General features: G+C 38.6%; 1 protein-coding gene across 1 annotated transcript in view; it reads right to left on the bottom strand.

Moving 5' to 3' along the window:
• The window catches only part of gstcd (glutathione S-transferase, C-terminal domain containing), a 47,810-nt gene that overhangs the window by 13,345 nt on the left and 12,765 nt on the right, over nt 1–21,700 (bottom strand). The window contains exons 6-8 of the mRNA XM_046416907.1: nt 1,969–2,084; nt 1,572–1,616; nt 1,058–1,186 (exon numbers count right to left, since the gene is read on the bottom strand). Coding sequence (XP_046272863.1) covers nt 1,058–1,186; nt 1,572–1,616; nt 1,969–2,084 — 290 coding nt within the window. The remainder of the gene's footprint in view (nt 1–1,057; nt 1,187–1,571; nt 1,617–1,968; nt 2,085–21,700) is intronic.

Consider the following 21,700-nt stretch of genomic DNA (forward strand, 5'->3'; position numbering starts at 1 on the left):
CTGCTTGACTGAAGTGCAGAGCACTAAAAGGATTCTGGTTAAAAGCTTCACTTCAGGAAATGAAAAAACATTAGCTGCCCTGACAAAAATAATTGCATGTTGGCATTTTCAGTTTCTGGAAAAACATAAGGGGATGTCATGTCACTCTATGTGATGTGTTGCTGAGCTTCTTCTCCGAAATATCTAAATATTTAAAGACTGAAAATACAACGTTCACACACCTTGGAGTAAAGCTGTGACTGTGAGCACACTTGGAAGCGACACATTGTTTATGCAGCGTTAATCAAAGGTGTTAACTTCTCCGTTTCCTCGCACCAACAGAAATGAAAGGCAACTGGTTTAACTATTATAATTAAGATTTTTACTTAAAAAAAAAAAAGATAAGGTAATGTTGCACTTCAGATCAATACACTTAAACAGCTATGCTTTCAAACGCCATGCCGACTTAACAGTGAAATAAACCGCGGACATGCAACTGTCACATTTTCATTGCAGTGAGTCCAAATTCAACAAGATGATCGTTATGACAGAAGGACATCAGTCTGATTCTCTTTTTTTCTTTTTCCTCCTAAGCTGTAGTTTGCACACCAAGCGTTATAGTAAATTACAATTTTCCTGTCGCAGAACTTTCTGTTTTCATTTGGAGACTATTGCGTAAAGCAAATTGATTTAAAAAAAAAAAACGTTGTGTGGAAATGTGGAAATTGAAAACTGAATAATGTAAATGATATATACATCAAGACACAGGATACTAAATCAGTGTTTCTATAACTGCTGTATGCTAAAAAAAAAATATTGCACAATATATATAATAAAGTGATATAATTTCAACATTTTTTTTGATTTAGAGATATAGACCCGGTTTCCTTTTGAGTGAATTTCACCATCACAAACAAGTTTCCATATTTTAAAACTTTTGATATGTTTAGTTGTGTCAAAAACTAGCAAACTCTTAAATAGTTAAGTTACCAGAAATAGTTACTATGTTGTCATCAAATGAACAAAACTTATGCAAAGGCACACTTTCTTGTACAGCGTTACTTCTTGCCCTGCTCACCCCAATGTGAAACGGCCCAGTGAAGTAGTCCAAATTGGCCTGAATGAAGCCGATGTTTTTCAGGCCGAGCTCAGCGCTGCGACTCTGTGCCCTGACCAGCGACTCCTCTTTGTTCTCTATGAGGATGACCTTGAATAAAGACAGAAAAAAAAACAACAACAAAAAGACTCACTCAGCTGCATGTGATTGCCACTTTCTCAGATGACCTGGAATGAGCAACAATAAATTTAAATGCAAGACAACATTAAGCGATGTTGCTTGACACTTGCATCAAACACAGACTTAATTTGAAACAACAGTAACATGAGATTACAGGAGCCCTATTTCTTAGAATTTATATAAGTAAAACTAACGGGATAAATCGGATTCTTATGATTCTCCAGCAAAAATAACACAGCAATACCACAGGGACCCATCTAATTATTAATAATACTCACCTTATTATTATCAATCAATGTATAGGAATATCTATTAATAGTTCAATCTCTAAAATGTACAGAAATACATACATTACCTGGCACTGTGGAAGTGTGTGAGCAAGAACAATTCCCACATGGCCCTGCGAGACAGCATAAAGAAAGAGGGAAATGCACAACACGAAATACAGCACGAACCAAAGAGGGCATCAACTGAGTTATGATTAGTGATGCCCTTTCGAACTACGGTAAGTAGTGAACCTTTCAGCTATGCAGCGCTATAGCACTGAGCATGCATTTTCAAGTAATTACATTCAAAGCCTGCCTGTGAATGACCAGCCAACAACAAAAGGCCTTTAAAGATGCAACAAAAACCTGCGAGTAGGGACCGGCTCCATTCAGCTGGCTACTAATGGACCCGCAATCTATTGCAGTCATGGCCGGGTGTATACTGTATATACACGCATTGCTGGACTGATGGATGAACGCACGTACCGTTCCACTGCAGAAATCCACGACGGTGTATCCCGGCCTGGCTAGCTCCGTAACCATGGCAACCAAATTATTCAGCTGTTGCCTCTTCCTGACCGCACGGATGTTTGACATTTTCCCTGCATTAAGAGCACAAGTTTTATTTACATACAAGCATGAAGTGAAAAGTGAAAAGCAATAGCTTTTTACACGCAGTGAATCTGAAAACTCAATTAAAGCAGGGAAAAAAAAAAAACAAACCAAAAAAATAAAACAACTCTGCCAGAGAAGGAAGCTATCAAACAAAAATGGAAATTCGTCACGATTCTAAACACCTATTCAGTAGTTTGCGTGGCTCCTGTCATTATTAACTCATCGCAGTAAACTCAAATTTAAGTCAGAATAGTTGTTAGAAATCATACTGCACAATTATCTTTACTGTAATGTCTCATTTTGACTTTACAGCCAGTGAGCAAACAGTTCCCCACCTTAGCTGCTCTAATTTTCAATTTACAGCCAGCGATTTTAGGTGATGGTTATAGCACACAGATGAAAAGGCTTCCATGGTCTCATCAGCATGTTTCTAGCCAACTGTCAACTAGGGAGTGCAAACAATCTTTCTGCATCATCAGATGCAAGCCTCCGAGCCAAAATCAAGTGTCCTCCTCCTTGTCTGCGGCAAAACCTTCTGCTACTGTGTGAGCGCTATGAACCCCATTAACTCAAAGCACATTTCAGTATCCCGCATCTTCCTCTTCCGTCTTCTGACATGCCACTTCGGCAGTGAGCTTTCGACGTGAGCCGTCGACGCGCTGCGCCGATGCATCTCCGGTCCATAAATCTAAAGTGATGTGTGTTTCATTTACCCCTGAGTCACACCCTCACATCCACACAACCGGAATATCAGAAAAATATTATTCCAACACTCTCCTGTGTGTGACAACAGGGGAGGAGGGATAGCAGAAGAGACTTTTTATTCTGCTGAGATGAATAGAAAATTTCACAGTGGCATTATTCAGACCCTCATGCTGGCTGTTATTGAGCAGATCCCACTTGTAGGGATAAAGAAAGTGAGGGATGAATTCAAATACAAAGAAACAGCAGGAAGGTAATTGACAAGACTCTGCTCTTCATTTGGATGACTAACTCACATGGGTGCAGGCACTTCTATGTATCCAAGGCCCCAGAGAGGCTTTGATATAGAGAGCTTTTGATGCACCTGAACACGTTTAGATTTTAATTGGAAATTGTATTGCAGAGTGTGATAAGCCCACAAGGTAGATATGAGAGGGGTGGAGGCCTTGCTTAATGTGACTCAAACTTTTGATGCAATATGAAACAGTATTAAACTTGTATTGACTGATTTTATTTGGCCACTTGAAGGCAGCGGAAACAAGCCGTACACAATAGAATGTCATATTGATCCCTTATAAAGTTTATATGGCAAATTTGATAGCAATAACTGTTACACATTTAACAGATATGAAACAAGCATCTATAAGGAGCTATGTTTCTGGGAACCTGATTAATGCAAGCAATAATAACAATAATAATGATATTGAGAATAATAATACATTTTATTTATGGGCACCTTTCTAAGGTCACGGTACAGATAAAATCTACACAATAAAATACAGTAAAATACAATTAAAAAAACAATAAAAAGAAATAAAAGGCATATAAACAGGGACAGTAATTGCATTCCATAGTTGGAAGCAATATGTGCAAGATTTACTCTACTTGCAGCTCTGTTTTGGTCTCCACCAACTTCTTGGGGACATATCTGACTTACCACAGGGAGTTGCATTTGAGTTTTGTTGTACAGCTGTGCTATGACAAAAAAGGCATTCTATTCTATTCTATTAATGCTCCACTATTTTCACTGTCTGTCATGTGGTGCTGAGCAGTCAGTTTTCAGAACTTTTTCACAGGAACAGCTGTCTGCTGCAGTTGAAAACAAGGCTATGACAGCGATGAGCAAGAACCAAAACTGAGTCGGGTGATAATTATATGCGGATTCATCACTAACAGCAACAAATTTAACATAAAAGTATCATGTGATTGACTGTCAGTATAAAAATATTCATTATAGCTGCTTTAAGGGCTGAAGGTTTTTTCCCAAAAACTAATTTAGAGAAAGCATCAACTTATGGTTTATGCCAAATAGCCAAAGTTGGCTTATGCCAAAGTCCCAAAATTTCTCTGTATTCTTGTTGCACTTGAGTGTGCAAAGTCTGTTGGCTCTTCAAAAGCAAGCATGTGTGAGGCCATACAGAGGGTTAAAGGTGTTCACAAAAGGTTGCACAAGTGTTTCAGGCACATGCTTAAAGCTGTTAATATGTACTGAGTGCAGAGAAACAAGCGAGTGAGGTCAGTTAGACAAGTCACGACAAAGCAAAAATTAAATGTGAAAGGTGTATGCAGTATTCTTTGTTCAAAGTGTATTAAATGATTTTATAGTTGGTGTGTATCTTTTAGCATTCTACAAAAAGACTTTTGGTGTTTTGGTGAAAGGTCACCACACGGCTTTAGGTCAAAAACATAAGCTGCGAGTGGGCTGCAGCAGCAAAACTAAACACATGCCTGTCGACCTATACCCTTGTTCTCAATTTCATTTTTGTGGTTTCAGGGGGTAAAAAAAACTGAGAGAGGTCTTAAAAGTTCACGCTCTAGGTCGCAGTAATTGCTTCACATTCACTCAATTTCAGTTGAACATCGTAAAGTGTGTGCCAAAGAGGGTGGAGGTCAAAACTCCACAAGATGTAAACCAGGAAAAACAAGAGCGGGAACATGCTACTGCAGAGCATACTGAAAATAGGTTTAATGACATAAATAACATTAAGCTTATTTCATAATGTCTTCAAATGTTGTTGAATTTCAAACAGTTAACCTGTAATACAAAGTGGATCTTCCTGTAATAAAATTAACTGTAAATTTTACAGCAGATACAGGAAAAGAGATAGAATGTATAACTTACTATGTTTTTGCTTTAAGGAATGTTTTGCTAAATCAATAACTTAATCTTGATTGATGCCAATAAAAGTGCAACGATAGCTGCAGGGATAACATTAATAGTCTGCAGGAGCCAAATGAAGAAGAAGAAGGACGAGCAAGAAGTATGGACTGGTGAATCGCAGGCTGATTACAGTGGAGAGCATGAGTAAGAAGAAGAAGAAGAAGAAGAAGAGGCTGATGTAGAGGACGAGTGACATGACAACCTCCTAGCAGGTGATGCTGCTAGCGCTGGCTCATGTTAGTAGTTTCTTAAACATTCCCTCTCTTGTCAACTTGCTTAGTCTATATATACTACACAGACAAAGGTATTCGGACACACCTCTTTATTATTGGAAGCAGGCATGGTATTGGGCTGGTTTTCAGGGGTTGGACTTGGCCTCTTACTTCCAGTGAAGGGAAATCTTAATGCATCAGCATTTTGGACAATGCTACACTTCCAACTTTGTGGCAATACTTTGGGGAAGGTGCTTTTCGATTCCAGCATGACAGTGCTCCAGTGCACAGTGCAAGTAAGCTCCATAAAGACATAGTTGGATGAGTTTGGTGTGGAAAACTTGACTGGCCCACACAACCCTATCCAACACCTTTGGGATGAACTGGAATGGAGATTGTGAGCCAGACCTTTTGGTTCAACATCAGCATCTGACTTCTCAAATGCTCTACTGCATGAATGGGCAAAATCTCCCACAGAAACACTCCATGCAATGCAATGTCATTAAATGGTCAGGAGTCCCAATACTTTTGTCTATATGGTGCAATATACAAAGCCTGATGTTACTTTATGCAACTCGTGAGAGTGTATGTTGAGTGAAAAATGAGGAGAACTGCCAGGGCCATATCTTATTGCTAGTCCGACCCCTGCTCCTTGCCTAACAGGCAGTGAATCTAGGTAATGAGCCCACGAGGTAATGCTCCTACACTGCTTCTCTGCTAAAAAGGGTCACACAGATACGACATTGAGGAAAGCACCTCCACCAGGGTCCTCATGAGACCTCATCGTCTCAGCACTGAACTGCAATCAAGTGCCCTCTCTGGAAACCATGGATGTCTGCACAAATTTCCATGCCAATCTTCACCAAAAGCCAAAAATGACATCCCAAGGGTGGCATGACAGATAAAACCATCAGTGACCTTCAAGGGACAGTGTGTGTATGTGAACTTTTTCTGTGACCCCCTACAAGAAGCCCTGCCACTGTTTCAAGTGTGGAATGAATCTAATGCAGCTGTAATTTCTCTCTGTCACAGTTATCAATGTCCCAGTATTAGTCACTAGCATCAATCAATGCAGGACACGAGGCCAGGCCTTCTGATTAGAGGATGGCTCCTTATTCAATAAGCAAAATCATTACATGAATACAAGATGTTAGTTAAAGAATAGCTCTTGATGTGACATCTGCATTTAGTCCAGGAATGACAATCAGGTCATTTGAATGAAGCTTCAGGTAAAACTAAAACGCAATGGAATAGTTTTGAAATGAAAACCAGAAAAAGTTTTAACCCAGCACTAACTCACAAGAGAAAAACAATCACAGTCCATGTGATTTACAGAGAGTTCAGACAGGGAGAAGCCTGTCTGACTGCGATTTCTCCCCTCCACAACACAATTTTTCTCATGCATCCCAACTAGATCGACTGTCTTCCAGCCACTTTATAAACAGACGCAGCAATCACAAGTACGACAGAAACTGCATGCAACTGTCATCCAGCCAGGCACAAATGATCCGCTAGCAAGGAGAGTGGTTGACAGGCGGACATTAACTCAACGCTCCTCCTCTGTCATTACTCACATCACACCGTATGCACAAGACCGAAGGTGAGCTCCAGTGTTTCAGCAATTAGTCAGGCTTAGGCATTTTTTTTTTCATTAAGCTGTGTGAATATTAAAATGAAAATAAATGCAGAGCATCAGTGCATCAGATATCCCTGGAGGGGGTGAACATTTAAACGAGGTAGCTGTATGTCTGAGACCACATTACAGGAAATTTAAAAGAATAAAAAACTGGATTGAAAGTTTTGTTGTTGTTTTTTTCCAAAGAGGAACATGGCATCAGAACAGAAAATAAAATGTTTCTCCAACCCCTCTTGAATAATAAAATTTCATTTTCTAACAACGAGCATTTACAGATTCTTTCGGCATATCAGTTTTCATGCAACAAATTTACATTATTCTGTGGATGTTTAAATTTACCAACAGTGACGGGACATTATTTGCACCATACATTCCAGTTTTCCTCTGCAGTTAAAAGTGGTGTAAATGGTGTTTTCTCCTGAAATACTTTTTGTGTTTAACCTTCTTCCACAGACTGATCTGAGCCGAGAGCAGAATATACTGATGTTGCTGGTGGTGTTTATGAACAGGGGCACGGACACCCTCCCACCCAGAAAACTGCTGGCACAAATCCAGAGATGACAGAACCAGTAAGAGTCTTGGTATTGGAGAAACGAGTTTTCTGTTTTTCCAGCAGGTTGACTCTGCCTTGACATCTCCCAGTGCTCAGTGAGGAGAAAACATGCTATGGCTGCATCATCAGGGGAGGCCGAGCAACCATTAGCCTGTGTGTCCCACACTGCTAAAAGGTGCCTACCACTGCTGATGCTGGCAGTGAGCCCTGATCTCCTTCTTTTTCCCCTGATGCTGCAGAACTGCCCGGGCTTTATCAAGCAGGCCCATCACACAGATTAAAATGTAAACACAGGGGACCTCTGTTCGGGCTCTGCAGGATCCTACACCAAACATCTCTCAGAGGACATGCTGGTTTGAAGAGCAAACATAAGCAGGGCTGGTCGAAGGTTCAAGCTAGATTATGCTTTAAATTTACTTCTGAGTGAATAATTTGGATGCTTTAAAAAAATATTGCCAGTGTTCCTTATTGACATTCTGACATTCTTATTGACAAAATACTGTATATCACATAAACTGTCTTTCATAGTATATTATACAGGCTTGAATTATATTTGAGGACACCTCATTACGTGATCAGCATAATCTCTCTTTGGACAGAGAAAGTACCAGCTCTTGTGTTATAGAGTATGTTACATTAAAAGTGTGTTGTAAAATGAATTATTTGTAGTCTCAATGGTAGGCTATAAAAGTGTGAACAGCAGGGTTACTGAGTGCTAAAAGTGACCAGTAAGCTAAAGAAGCTATCTGTTGGCTCATGTTCCATCTTGCTGTTAAGGAGGAAATAAATTCCTCAGGAGTGGGAAGCGTCTCCAGATGGGTCCCAGCCAGGGTCATTTGTCAACCATCAGCAAATATGGTGTCACAGGATGTCGTGTTAAAAGATGGAAAGCCTGAAAGCACTTAAAAACTCATTAACAAACTGCTTCTATGTCTGAGTTTGTGCCTTAAACTTAACAAAGGTCTGTATAGTGCAATTTTTAATTATTTTACATGCTGGTAATATGCTGGTTATATGTATATATAAATATTTGTATTTCTCTATGAATACATTTGTTTTTTGTTATCTTATAATATTCATGCCAACTATCTGAAATTCTGCTTTGGGTATTGTATAAAGTAAAGAAATATCAGTACATTTGGGTATCGCTACATTTTCTTTTGTGACACCGTATGAAGTCTAAAAAACACTGTATAAATTTTTCCATTAAAGGTTTAAATGCAAAGTGTTGTGGCTGTGGCTCATTTTGAGTCACGCTAAACCTGAGCTTTGACATCTCAAGAGCAATGCTGAAGTCCATCTTCAACCAGGTGACTTCACTCCAAAGTAAGAAGACAGGAAGAAGTTAAGCATATACTGTTAGCGTGAAGAACAAAGAACACAGTCCTATGAAACAACAATCATCTTTCTTACAGTATCGCAATTAATATTTAACAATAACCCCTGTATCAAGATACATATCACCAGGGCTCAGTTTTTCAAAAGTAATCCGCTCGGATTTTGGCTAACGCATTGGATCAAATCTTGAAAATGGGTTTTTCAAAAGAAAAAACAGATTACGTAATCGGATAAGATCACGTAATCCAATCTTGGTTTTGATCCGGCACAAACCTTTAGTTTGGGTTTTTTAGAACCTTTTAGTAGGATTGGGATCACTTTGATCCAGAAACTCTGGATTATACTGATCCAATCAGAAGGGTGGATTCAGCGTGGATTTCAGGCCCAAAATATAATGAAACTTTAAAATTGTATCAAATAATACTATATTTGGCTCATGCAGTATAGCCTACAAGATATCCTATTTATTCATAAGGTTTTAATTTGATTTGTTCATCCATCAGGCTACAGTGAATAGGTAGGCTATAACATATTCTGGCTTTCAGTATAGGCCTACAGCAAAGTAGAAAGAGCTTGGCCTCATAAAATAATCCCTCAAACAGTTGTCAATATTGAGCACAAATAATATATTTAATTCTGTCATTAATTAATGTGTATTCGTCAAAATCAAAGATTATTTTGTTTTGTTTTTACATTATTTTTTAGTGATGCATAAAATGATAAAACAGAATAACAAAGCAATGGCAAGGACATCACTGGTTTTTGAAATCCAAAACAAATCCAAATCAGAAATGGTGTCTAACTATTGTCTCCCTTGTTGCACATCCTGTTTGCTCGTTCTGGCAGGAAGGAGGAGTCTATATTTCTACATTGTGATTTTCTATCCTATTTGAGCGCTGGTTGTCCAGATCTGGTGATCCTGAAAAGCTTCTATCTGGATCAGATGGATCCAACCCGATGTTGCTTTGAAAAACCGGCTCAAAAGTAAAATGGATTACGTAATCATGGACAGCAAAAAAGAAGGATTAACAAATCCGGATTAATTTTATCCGGATTAAATCTTTTGAAAAACCGGGCCCAGATCCCTGAGAGATAGAAAACTGTTCATGTAGGATAATTATTCATTTTACTACAAAATATGGACTATATAGTAATAAATAAGACATTGGTTCGTCCCTTGATGTGGTGAGGTTTATATTCTTCAAGGAGATGGCAACTTTAATGACTTTTTTAAGAGCTCATATTTTTTCACACCTTACAGCCAATTTAATCAAAACAAACAAGCGAAAAGCACTGGTTAATAAATCAAGCAAACATTTTCAAAAGGGGTCACTCGTGGAAAGGCAGACATGTGCATGCTGCATCTACATCAAGATTTCCTTCCAGACTAAACATTCAGATGATGCAGCACGTGAACATGCTGAGTCGTGCACAATGCTGTATCCAAACGCTCAGGATATGTTTGTTAATATTAGCACAGGGGGAAAAAATCTATGTATGAGCAGTTGGTGAAGTGAGCTAGAAACAGGAAGGTGTGGTGGATCATTATCTTCTCAGTCTGACTTCTGCAGCTCCTCTGATCGTATCATGTTTGAAGGCCTGGATTCTGCTCAAGTAGTCATGAATGCACCAGTTTGTGAGTCCATAAAGGATCAGGTCTCAGTCCTCCTGAGAAACAATAACAATGTTGTCTTGTCCTGGCAGCTGCTCAGAACACTAAGATCTGTGTGTGTGTCATAAAAGTAAGTGCAATGGTGGTGCAGCAGTTATGCACTGGAGAGGTCGCAAAATAAAGCAAAAGTGACTTTAAGAGTTAACCTGTTAACACCGAAGTTCTGCAGCAGCACGGTGTTTTCACAGCCACAGAATGAAATATTTAATACACACATCGACTAAGCCGTAACAGGTCCAGGTAAGTGAATCGACAAAGGGCTGGCTAATACAACCATGGCTCCTGTTAAACCGCCTGGGGTGAGAGAGTATGCTACATTTCCTTTATGTGACTGAATGAGTGCAAACTGCCGTTCACCCAGATGCTGTGAACTGCACACTTGGGTTTTCCAGGACTAAAATGACCAGCCAAAATAAAGAGCATTGATTCCCACCTAATAAATAAGCTGCCCTAAGGTAACAAAGGTAAAACGGATTATCAAGACTTTGACAAATGCGTACTTGAGGAAAGCTACCCGCTTAACAATGTGGCACATATTATGGCACAGGCTTAGAAGAATGGGGGCGATATTGTTAAACCTAACACAAAAAGGTGTATGCAGTGTATGACAGTATTACAAATATATCCTGCATCTACCTCATTGCAGCTTTATGATTATTACAGTCAGTGAACTCTTTGAACTGAGTAGTGCCACAGTTTATATGGCAGCATCATCATAACAAATTGAAATATTGTGTTTTGTATATTCCAAACATTTGTCACACGGCTAATTAAAACTCCAGTTTCACACAGCTAATTACACACTTGCTACACTCTCTGCATGCAAGACTGAAGGTTCAAATAAAACATATTTGAAACTAACTCTTTGAATATCTTCAAAACATCACGGAATGGGCCAGTGAGACGAAACTAACTAAGCGTTTAAGGTTGTCCATCTTTTTTCTTTTGTTTTTTGTAGTTTGTTAGTGTGCGAATATGAGTATAAGCCAACAAATAAAAACAGATTTTAATCAAATGAGGTTATCTATTCAGTGCTGGATTTTTTTTGCGTGGTATTAATTCCCGGACCCAAAATGATTTATCACAGAGTTAAAGGCACCTTCAGCGTATTTATTTATGAGACAAGATTGTGGCAGTAACCCAAGTTTTCATGACGGGCCATAACATTTAGCTGGCAGGACTTAAGTTATACCTTGGCACAGAATACTGCAGGCAACATACAGTGTCTTCTCCATAATGTGAAGTTTGAAATGTCTTGTTGGCACTTGAAAGCACATGCATTGGGGAGGAAAAGCTGGCATTTGACCATATGTTTTTCACTAATGGATAAAGAAACAGAAAACAAACTGTCACATCTTTGCAGAGTCTTTTTCTGGCAGTAGAGATATTTTGAGGAACAATCCTGAAAGATGCAACACCACACAACACGACTGCAATTGTGCTGTGAGGTATTTAGAAAGGTTTGAGGCTACACAGCCAAACAATGAGCAGTAACTAAATATATTCTCATGGAGTCGGCTTCATGCAGAAAACGTTCACAATACTGAAAGCTCCAATTGTTGACAAGTTGTCAGAAAAAAAAAAATAAAATCTTTCACAGCATAAGTCACTGAAATGTCTCTCTGTGTTTACAAAGAATGTGATGACAAGAAAAACGAACGGTAATGAAGACAAACCCAAGAGGGAAAAACACCTCGTTGTGCATCCCTTAACAGCTTTGGTATGTCAGTCAAAACATGACCAGACGTAGCTGTGGGCGAGAGGTCTGCATAATTATGGAACATCCGTGGTTCCTCCCACAGGTCACAGCACATACCTCATTTGCCTGCACCATTTTGTCTCAAAACGGACAAACAACAAAACTTAGACATTGATTGGCTTTGTGCTAGTATAATTGGTATGGATAAAGCATGGTTTGTCCTTAAGGTAATTGGTAAATGGAAGAGATGCAATGTTGACTATCAATTCATAATTTATGGTGATTGATTGTCAGTGGTGGAAAAAAAGCTGTTGCACAAGAACAACTCTCATGTTCAGTTGTTAAAAAAAATAAAAAATTCGTTTGCACATACAACCACCTGTACATTTTGCATATAATGTTTGCATTGTACATAAAAACTACATACACACCCGCCTCTGAATAATTTTGTTACCATATTATGCATATAATATCTGTATAGATGTTGCAAACCCCGCTCAATAGCACTGTAAACATTGTTTAATATTGTATCACTTCTTGCACTTGTATGTAAATAATACTATTCTCACACTTCTGGTTAGATGCTAACTGCATTTCATTGGCTTTGTACCCGTACTCTGCACAATGACAATAAAGGTGAATCTAATCTGAATCTGTTCAGCTTTGGAAACTTGAAACTTACAGGCACAAATTGATAAATAAATCAGTAATGGAAATATTGATGAGTTATAGCCCTAAGTGCTAGCAAACCAAAGACGATCTTTCAATGTCCTTCCTTGATAGGGACCCACATCAAAATGAATATCATTTGGCGCTGAGAACAGGAGATATTGAACCACAAGTCTTTTGTCTCTTTTCCCCATAATAAGCATGGCTTTATGGGGCTATTTCCAGGAAAACAGGCCATTAAGTTATGTGTTGTAACATGTCAAAGTGACACAGATAAGAGATTTTGACCCTTTTGAGTTTCACTTCACTAAACATGTCAAAATAACCAACAACAGGCACAACAGAAAGGCTCATTATTATTTTGGGAATATAAATGCTTTCTACTAAAAACAACTGGTCTAACCATCCACTATCATCACACTATGAAATTTTCATATTGGCACTTATCTGGTAGACAGAGCAACATCTCTCCTCTTCTGGTTACCATTCACAGTGTAGGCTAAATGTTGACTAGCAGTCTGTCTCCTGAGTGCTGTTCACTGCACCATTTGTAGTGGACGTGGCAAAATAACATCTACACTCCTCTGCTTTAAACGCTGGGGAGTTTGCAATCAAGGAGTCAGTGAATTTCTATTTGCCATGGGCAGAGAAACAACTGTTGCAACTGTTGTTCAGAGAGGATTCAATCACTGGACTGCATTGAACCTGACTAACAGATTCACAGCTCAGTTCACATAAGGAACAAATAACCTGAGGTTATCCACAAGCTGACACACTGGTAAACCATATCCACAAGAAAAACATACATTTTCGCTCACCTGTGACATAACAAGAGCAGAGTCGTTCTACCCACAAAGGGACCAACAGTCACAGTTCCCCTACTTTACACTGTCCTTGAATACATCACTGGGACCTGAAGACACCTGCCATCCGCTTCCCACCTGGTCAACTGGGAAAAAGGATGAATGTACTGATTATATGTCCTTCTGCAAGATGTCACCACTAAACACACTGATGTTATCACTGTAAGAATTCAATGATATACTGTATCTCCTCCAAAAACTGCATTCATTTCAGCCTGAGGAGCCAGACATAATCCAAAACTGGCACGCACACGATCTGTTTATTCTACACTGGCTGCATGAATGGACGTGTCCAAGTGTACAGCCTGCACAGTACTTTGGGGACCCTTGCACCCACACAGACAATAATAACAGCATAATTTGGGCTTCAGAGAGAAAGTGTTAAGTAGAAAAACACATTTTAGGTCACTCTGGGCATCAGGGAAATCTAATGGAAATTTCTTATTAATACTGTCAGTGTATAAACTAATTGTTAGTGACAATAATTTGCCAATTGTTGTTGCTTGACAGAACAGTATCACTAATCTTTTATTTCTCAGAAATGCATGACTGTGAGTAGGAGTGAAGTACTGACTGATTGTTAAAGTAGCATTTTAGTAGGTGTAAAATAGGTAAAAAAAAAAACAAAAAACACTTTAATATTTTCTGAAAATAAAATCTACAGAATGTGCTCTCCTGTTATGTCTCCTGAAAACACTCTTTGCTCTTTCAAACTGAGCAGTTTGTTTTTATTCAGGGCACACTCTTCCCCTTCATCCCTTGCTTGTGGTACTCTGCAAGAGCTGTCAAAGTCGGGGAGTAAGTGGCACAACGCTGGCATCTGTGGAGGGCCGTGTCAACGTCTTTTGGCCTGCCACTTTTGTAAAATCTTACATGCCTTTTAGTCCTAGCCTTGCAGTGTTAACTCAAGGATAAATAAAGGCTGGCTGGACTCCAGCCAGATGGTGCCTCCTCTTGGTTTTCTAACAGAAATGCTGGGTTGCCAAAGCGAGGGCCCCAATATTGAGAGAAACAAAGTGATTCTCCATTCAGTTCTGTGTATCAAACTTGTATTGTCAGTGCAGAATTAGACTCCTGGTGTCTGAAAGGATAGTCTCAACTCAACAGTCAATTTTCAGATTTTCAGAGGCTGACATAATAAAAATTTCACATTGTCAAAACCAAACAATCTTCAATTTTTATTGGAAGTCAAATAAATAAATACCTAATAATAAAAAAAAAATTGGATCACTGAACATCAAACTCAAATGAATAAATACCTAACATATAAATCTAAAACTGAACATCCAATTGACAGAAATTAATAAAAAACGGATCAAACTAACTGTAAATAGTTAATTGATTAATGAGCCAAACCAGTTTGCTTCTCTCATCCAAACAACAACAGATTTTAGTTTTATCTGCAATGCACATTTTAAAATACTCTTTAATATTTCCTTATTATCTGCAGACATCTTGGCACTGCACGGATTGCATATTTAGGAAAGTGGGACAAGAATCAAAAGAATGCAGATTGGCCACTAAAAACTACATGTGGGCTTTGGATAATTAGAGCAGAATTAAGATGATTCATTAATCTGTCTCATGCCATGTGCATACAAAAATATAGCACACAAGCTATTGTTACTCTCCCACACCTGTAAGTACTCAAAATCTCTCACTCCAAACATAAAGCAGAATAACTTCATTAATGTGATATGAAACGTCATCAGTGAATTTGTACATCTAAAAGCCATTATTGTTATCAGAATGTGAAAAGGTTGAGCCATGGAGGTCCCAGCACCTTGGGTGATTTATGTTTATTGATAAATGCTCTGAAGATGCAGAAACAGACAAAACACGTACTAACTCACATACGCACAACAAATGACAACTCACCCCTATAGCCGTGTAAGCCAACACCATACAGGTGTAGGAAAAAACATGGGGGGAAAACTCCTCTAACAACACCACATTGAACATGGACAACTGAGACACAGATGCCAAACTCCATACAGGTCCTCCTATTGAGCCAAATTAGATGTGGGCACTGGGGGAGGTCTCTCCCATAATAGCAACACATCTCACAGTACACACTGAAATCAAGTATGACACATCATCTATTACAGTGTTCAACAGATACAGAACATAGAAATAAGCCTTGAGCCTTTCTTTGAGCCAATGTCAAAGCAATGAGGAATTCCTGTAAGATTACATTGTTTGTAGATCTCTTTGGGGAGAACAAATACCAAAGTGACGTACGTAGTGATTGGAATGGTAAAATGCTTTAATTTTGTTTGTGAAAATAAGTAAGAAATATGCTCTTCATGTCAAGGCAATGCCACTGGCCTGAGGTTAGTGGGAAACTGAGAAAGTTAAGAAGTTAAAGATGTAAGAAAGACACAGGCAAAGGAGAAGGGCAGAAAAAAAACACACATAATGAGACAAAATAAATAGATATACAAACTAGAAAAATGAAGCAAACCAGAAAGAAGAGATATAAAAGAGCAAACACAAAACACGACTGCTTTTTTTAGTCAGATTTGTACTGTGCACAACCTCCTGTAATTAATGTCTGAACGTGTATTAGGTATTGTGCCAAGCCACAAATTGTGCAAATGGAAATAACAGATGTACTGAGCATCTTTCCAAAGGAAGTATCGTGTTACTGTTTTAGACCTGGATTTGCTAATTTGGGTGACTGAACTGGTTCATGGCTGCGGTTTAACATGTTACTCATCAAATCTGGATTTATTTTCCACCACACCCTCCTGCTTTACACATGTAGCACAGGATAAGAACAAGTACAAATCTGCATCTGTTCATCTCCACTGGCATCTTTCTAGTAACTACTAAATTCCTTCATACTCTGTAAGGCAACTGAATGGAAGCATCGAACATAACAAGGACAAAACAAGTGAATGAGGACATGCTATTGTAGGTATTTTGATTTGTTTTTTGTTTTAACTTTGATTGTGTGTATAAGGGTCTGGTGGTAAAAAAAAAGGCAGGTTTCATCAAAGAGGAGCAACTATATTTAAACTTTTGGGAAAAAAATGTCTTTGTCTTTGCACAGTTTACATACTGTAAAGGCAAGACAAGAACTCGTCAACTGTCAATTTGTTTTCAAACTGTTTGTGCTTGATGCAGCATCGCACAAGTCAGAGCATGAAACGTATTTTAAAAAAGAACCACACAGTGGTGGGCTAAAACCATGGCAACAAGACCATTTACATCTATTGTTCTCATTCAACTAAAGAAAACAAAAAGTGAAGTAATTATAAACTAGCTAAACGCTAAGAGCCAAAACTGGCAAATAATGACGGCTGAAACATCTCCATTCTTTCTGTGACAGCCCTAAATACAAGTTCTGAACAAGTGTCTGAAATACGATGCAGGAAGTCTGACAAGCACACTTCAGAAAAAGTCAGCAAACAAAAGATAAGAGAAAACATATTACATTCAATCTCTTGTAGATAGATAGATAGATAGATACTTTACTGATCCCGAGGGAAATTCAATAAAATTTGTAGCCTTCAAATGTCATCTCTACATTGCAAACATACAAGATTTCGACAGACATAAACTGTTAAACTCTGCTTCAGAAGGAAAGGCCTGCAGAGAAAAGATTTGGTTTTACATTCTGCTCAGGCCTGAAAACACTAATCAGTAATTAATTATGAGTCTATAGTGAAGCGGCGTAAGAAACACTATGTAATCCAAAACCCACTGAAAGCTGGCTGAGGGTTAGGCAAATTTTCTCCTCGCTTCATAGCCACACCGCAATGCCTCACCAGAGATTAGTGAACAAAACAAAACTAAGGAGACAAATGAATATTCATGATATGACATTTGCAAGGAGCTCATCACGGAGGCAGCCAGTGGCTCTGCATTTAAATGGGCACAGCTCAAACATGACTGCAAATAGTAAAACTCTGTAGTACCCCTCCAGGGAGTCTAGATGTGTTTGAACTTGAATTGTAGAAATAAAGTGCCAATTATCCCTCTAATTGGGAGTAACAAAGCTGGTTGGCTGTTGTGCTTGGTCCCATGTTTATTGCGTATCTTTAAATCTCCAATTTAAAGGCTCTAATGAGTTCAATTAATTGAGAATGAGAGGAGTGATTTGGGAGCCATGACTTGTTGTTCGGAGCTGTAAGCCAAAAGGAATGAGGTGTTAACCAAACGCCAGCACACGGTTCAAAAAGATATCCTCCCACTTAATATGTTCAATAACAATAATTTCAAATCACATCTACGCGTTTGTATTAACATATGCTCTCCAAAAAAAAAACACAAAAAAATTCTCTGATCTCTAGTGTCAGTAACAGGCAATTTACCTTTAATTACACATTTACTGGGAGCTCTACATGCAAAACTCAAACACACACCTCTCCTGTATGGCAGATGGAAAATCTGAACACTCCTCTTAGCGAGTTGAGTGGTATCAGAGATGGCAATGTTGGTTTGGATTGGCCCACCACGTTTGGTGCAGAGAGAAATGTCTCAACAATCAGTACAGGTACTGCCATGAAATGTTCATTTTATGTTCATTTTAGGTATTTTTACTTTTAGCATGAAATAAACAACAGAACAATGAAAAACCATTGCCATCTGTGGGCCCAGAATCAGATTAAGAACTATTTACTAGCAGGTATCCTACCAAGGACAAAAGTAACGAAAATCTAAAAATATTAACAGTATATATAATCACTGCAAGCATTAGTCTCTGGATATACTGCACAAGTGAGACAGATGTTGAGATAAACCCCAAAGCTGTGACTGGCCAAATCTATGGGATGAGATGTAGCCTAGGACTGCCCGGTGTAATAGCAATACTTAACTTAACTTTTGTTTATATTTATAATCATGTGATGTTCCTGGAACCACACAAAGAATCAAAATTAAAAAAAGAGTTTAGTGCTTAATCACACCAATGTTTAGGCCAAATTGAAAATGACAGAATCATCTGTGTACAAAACAAAACTATAGTATTCACAGACAGTAGGCAAAAGATTGCTATAAGGGAGAAAGAGTAGTGGTTCAAGAATACTACCCTGAGGTGCCCCAATGTCACATATAGATGGAGAAGATGTTTCTTGACTAATTTCAACTGCCTGACATCTGTAGGACGAGAAACAACTTCTGTAAAACGGAAACAACTTCAAGACAATCATCAACTCATTTTTCGTAAGGTCAGTAAAGGAGAAAAAATTTATTGGAGTATCAGAGAAGATAAACTGCCAAAACCCATTTCTATTACCCTTACATTTAACTGAAGAACTGAAGTAATCATTTAAAACAGATGCTATTTTCTCAACTTCAGTTCCTACCCACCAACAAGATGACAAATGTTGTGGTTTCTTTTATTTCTTTTCTCCAGTAATTGTTCTTAACACTTCGCACAAGACACTCGGCTTTGAAGCATACTGAAGTACTCTGAATATTTTTGCACTGCCATACACTTATTTCTAATGACAAAAAACCATACTCCATTTTCTGTGGATCTCAAGACCTAAAAGAGAGTGCTTTCAGCATTAGCAGTTTAATGATGTCAATGTTTATACCAGACAGCAAGGACTGAAGAGACTGAAATCTGTGCTCCTTAATATAGCTGCTGCATACTGATTCAATTTTATGATTGACATTACGCAGTGTATCTTTTTAACCTCATTATTTATTCAAGACTTTCACTGAGGGCAGTGCTCTCTTTTTGAGGAACGCCCTGATTACTTTCACATAGTTGGCTAGAGGCTGCTCAGTCTGATCTACCAACCACCGAGCAATCGGAGCAGTTTGGTTAAGGGCCTTGCTCGAGGGCACCTCAGTGATACTAATGAGGGATGCCTATCACCTTCTCAACCCAGATTTACCCTGCTGGTCCAAGAAATTGACAATATGCCTAGGGTTATCTAATTATAACTCAGTACTCCAATCAGTTTGGGTTATTTGTGTATGAAATTAATGCAAATTAGACTGGAATTCTGTGATTTATTTAATTAATGTCTACTGGGGCCCGTATTCTTTCCCAAATAGTCACTACAAGAACATAGTCAGATAATGATGTATGAACAGGCGATCGACACTGTGTAGGCTGCATTGTGAAAACAAGATTCAGAACCAAGTATCTTATATTTCCAATTCTAACTGACCCTTTAATTAATTGATACATACCAGGTTTTGTGGCACAGACTTCTAAAAATTTAAACATTTTTCCATTCCAGTCATAGTTCATGTCACCCAGTAAAATAAACTCCTTTTTATTAACTTAATAACAGAGGTGATAATTCTCAACAGTATGTGTGCTGGCAGTGAATTGCAATAACCTTGGTGATTCTCTGAATTTTCATTTAAGGCTACCTGTTTGTCAAACTTACTGTTTTGTTGTTTTTTTTAACCTTTCCAGAACTTGGTTTACGGTCAAATACCTGCAAAACTAAAGCTTTGGCTATACTATACATGTATCATGATAGAATACTAAACTAAGATGTTAACATGCTGACATTAGAGATTACCTAAAACTGCCACTGTGTACAAAATCACAGAACCATGAGCACGACTGCAGACTTCTGGCCTTTTATTGCAGAAATTTAGAAATCTGCTGACCTGTCTCAAGGACATGCATGAAAGGGTTTCAAGGTTTGTTGGGTACATTTACTCTTCAAGACCTGTTGCAATTCCTTTACAAATCTAAGATCCTCACATCAAACATCATCATTCTACAAGATTATAGGAATATTTAATTCATTATAAGTATTTAGAGTGGGAGAATTTTTGAAAGGTGACTAGATCAGTAAGCTTAACTGGGGAAAGACTTCAATTAGTCTGGTAGTCTGGCTTACATCAACTGGGATTAGTGTCACAGAATTTATTTGTGTACATAGAAAGCGTCTGCATCGAAAATCAACTCACTTGCCCTTGACATTTGCATGACAGAAGCCTAAGGATGGCAGTCACCTTTTGACAAGTATGTGACAGGCACTGAGACTAAAAAAAGAAAAAAGATCTTTCCCTTTGCCTTGACTTTGCCCTTGTTCTGAACTCACAGCATACCCAAAAAAATTAATGCATTTGCAGAAGAACACAGAGCAAGTAAGAGAGAGAGAAACAGTCAGTCTCATGACTGAGATGATGTGGTAATATGTAGGCCAACCGTTAAACAGATCAACCAAAAGAATGTGGCTACATGTGGCCTGGACCCTCTCAGAACGTGATCAGTGCAAGAAAATCTTGCCTCATCTTCAGTGGGTCTTGGGTGTCTTCACACTTGTACCGAGCGGCCCACTTGTGAGCAGACCACCCAAGACCCGTGTTAAAACTTCGTGAAATCAGGTACTGCTGCATGTCTCTCAGCAGATCCCCATTCAGCCTGACAGCTAGACAAGAAAAAACAGTCAGAATGCAATGGAGTTTAAAGACTGAACTGTAGTGCACAAGCTGCACAGGTTAGACAAGGAAATGTATCGGTGATGAGATCGAGTTAAACGAAAATATTTCAGTCATACACATTTCTAGTTTTTCCTGAACTTTGATGTATAACGATTTGTAAGTGTTTTACTTACTTAGATGTCAAGTAAACATATAAACTAGACATATTTGCTGCTGAAGCATGGATGCTTCCACACAAGTAAGAAGATGAATTTATTTGAACAGATGACTATGGTCTCTTAAAAGAGGATAACTTTGCTTTCAAAGATATAAAATGGGACAATGATCCACATCAATGCTCACATCACTGCTAACACAGCACCAATCAGTTTGTGGAAGTACCTCATCATAGGCCCACCTCCTTCGCCTGGGGTAGCAACAACAAATCTTTGAACCAGAAGGTTGCACCCCCCCAAGAGAAGAGGGTTGCTGCAGGTTGCTTCATGAACAACAGGTTGGAAACACTCACACATGATGCTGGAGGTGATTCCAAATATCCAACGATCACAAAGCAGAAAATATTTGGACTGAATACAAAATAACATATTTATAAAATATAAAATTCAGCTGCCAGGTCTATTAAGTGACAACAGCAATGATCAACAGCTCCTTTTGGGCTCCAACAACTCCTGAGGGAAATATCTGGCTCTTAAGCTGCTAAATGCTCAATTAAGTGCACAAGCTAAAAAGC

This window comes from Scatophagus argus, chromosome 2, assembly GCF_020382885.2.
Source record: "Scatophagus argus isolate fScaArg1 chromosome 2, fScaArg1.pri, whole genome shotgun sequence".
Classification (NCBI taxonomy): Eukaryota; Metazoa; Chordata; class Actinopteri; family Scatophagidae; genus Scatophagus; species Scatophagus argus.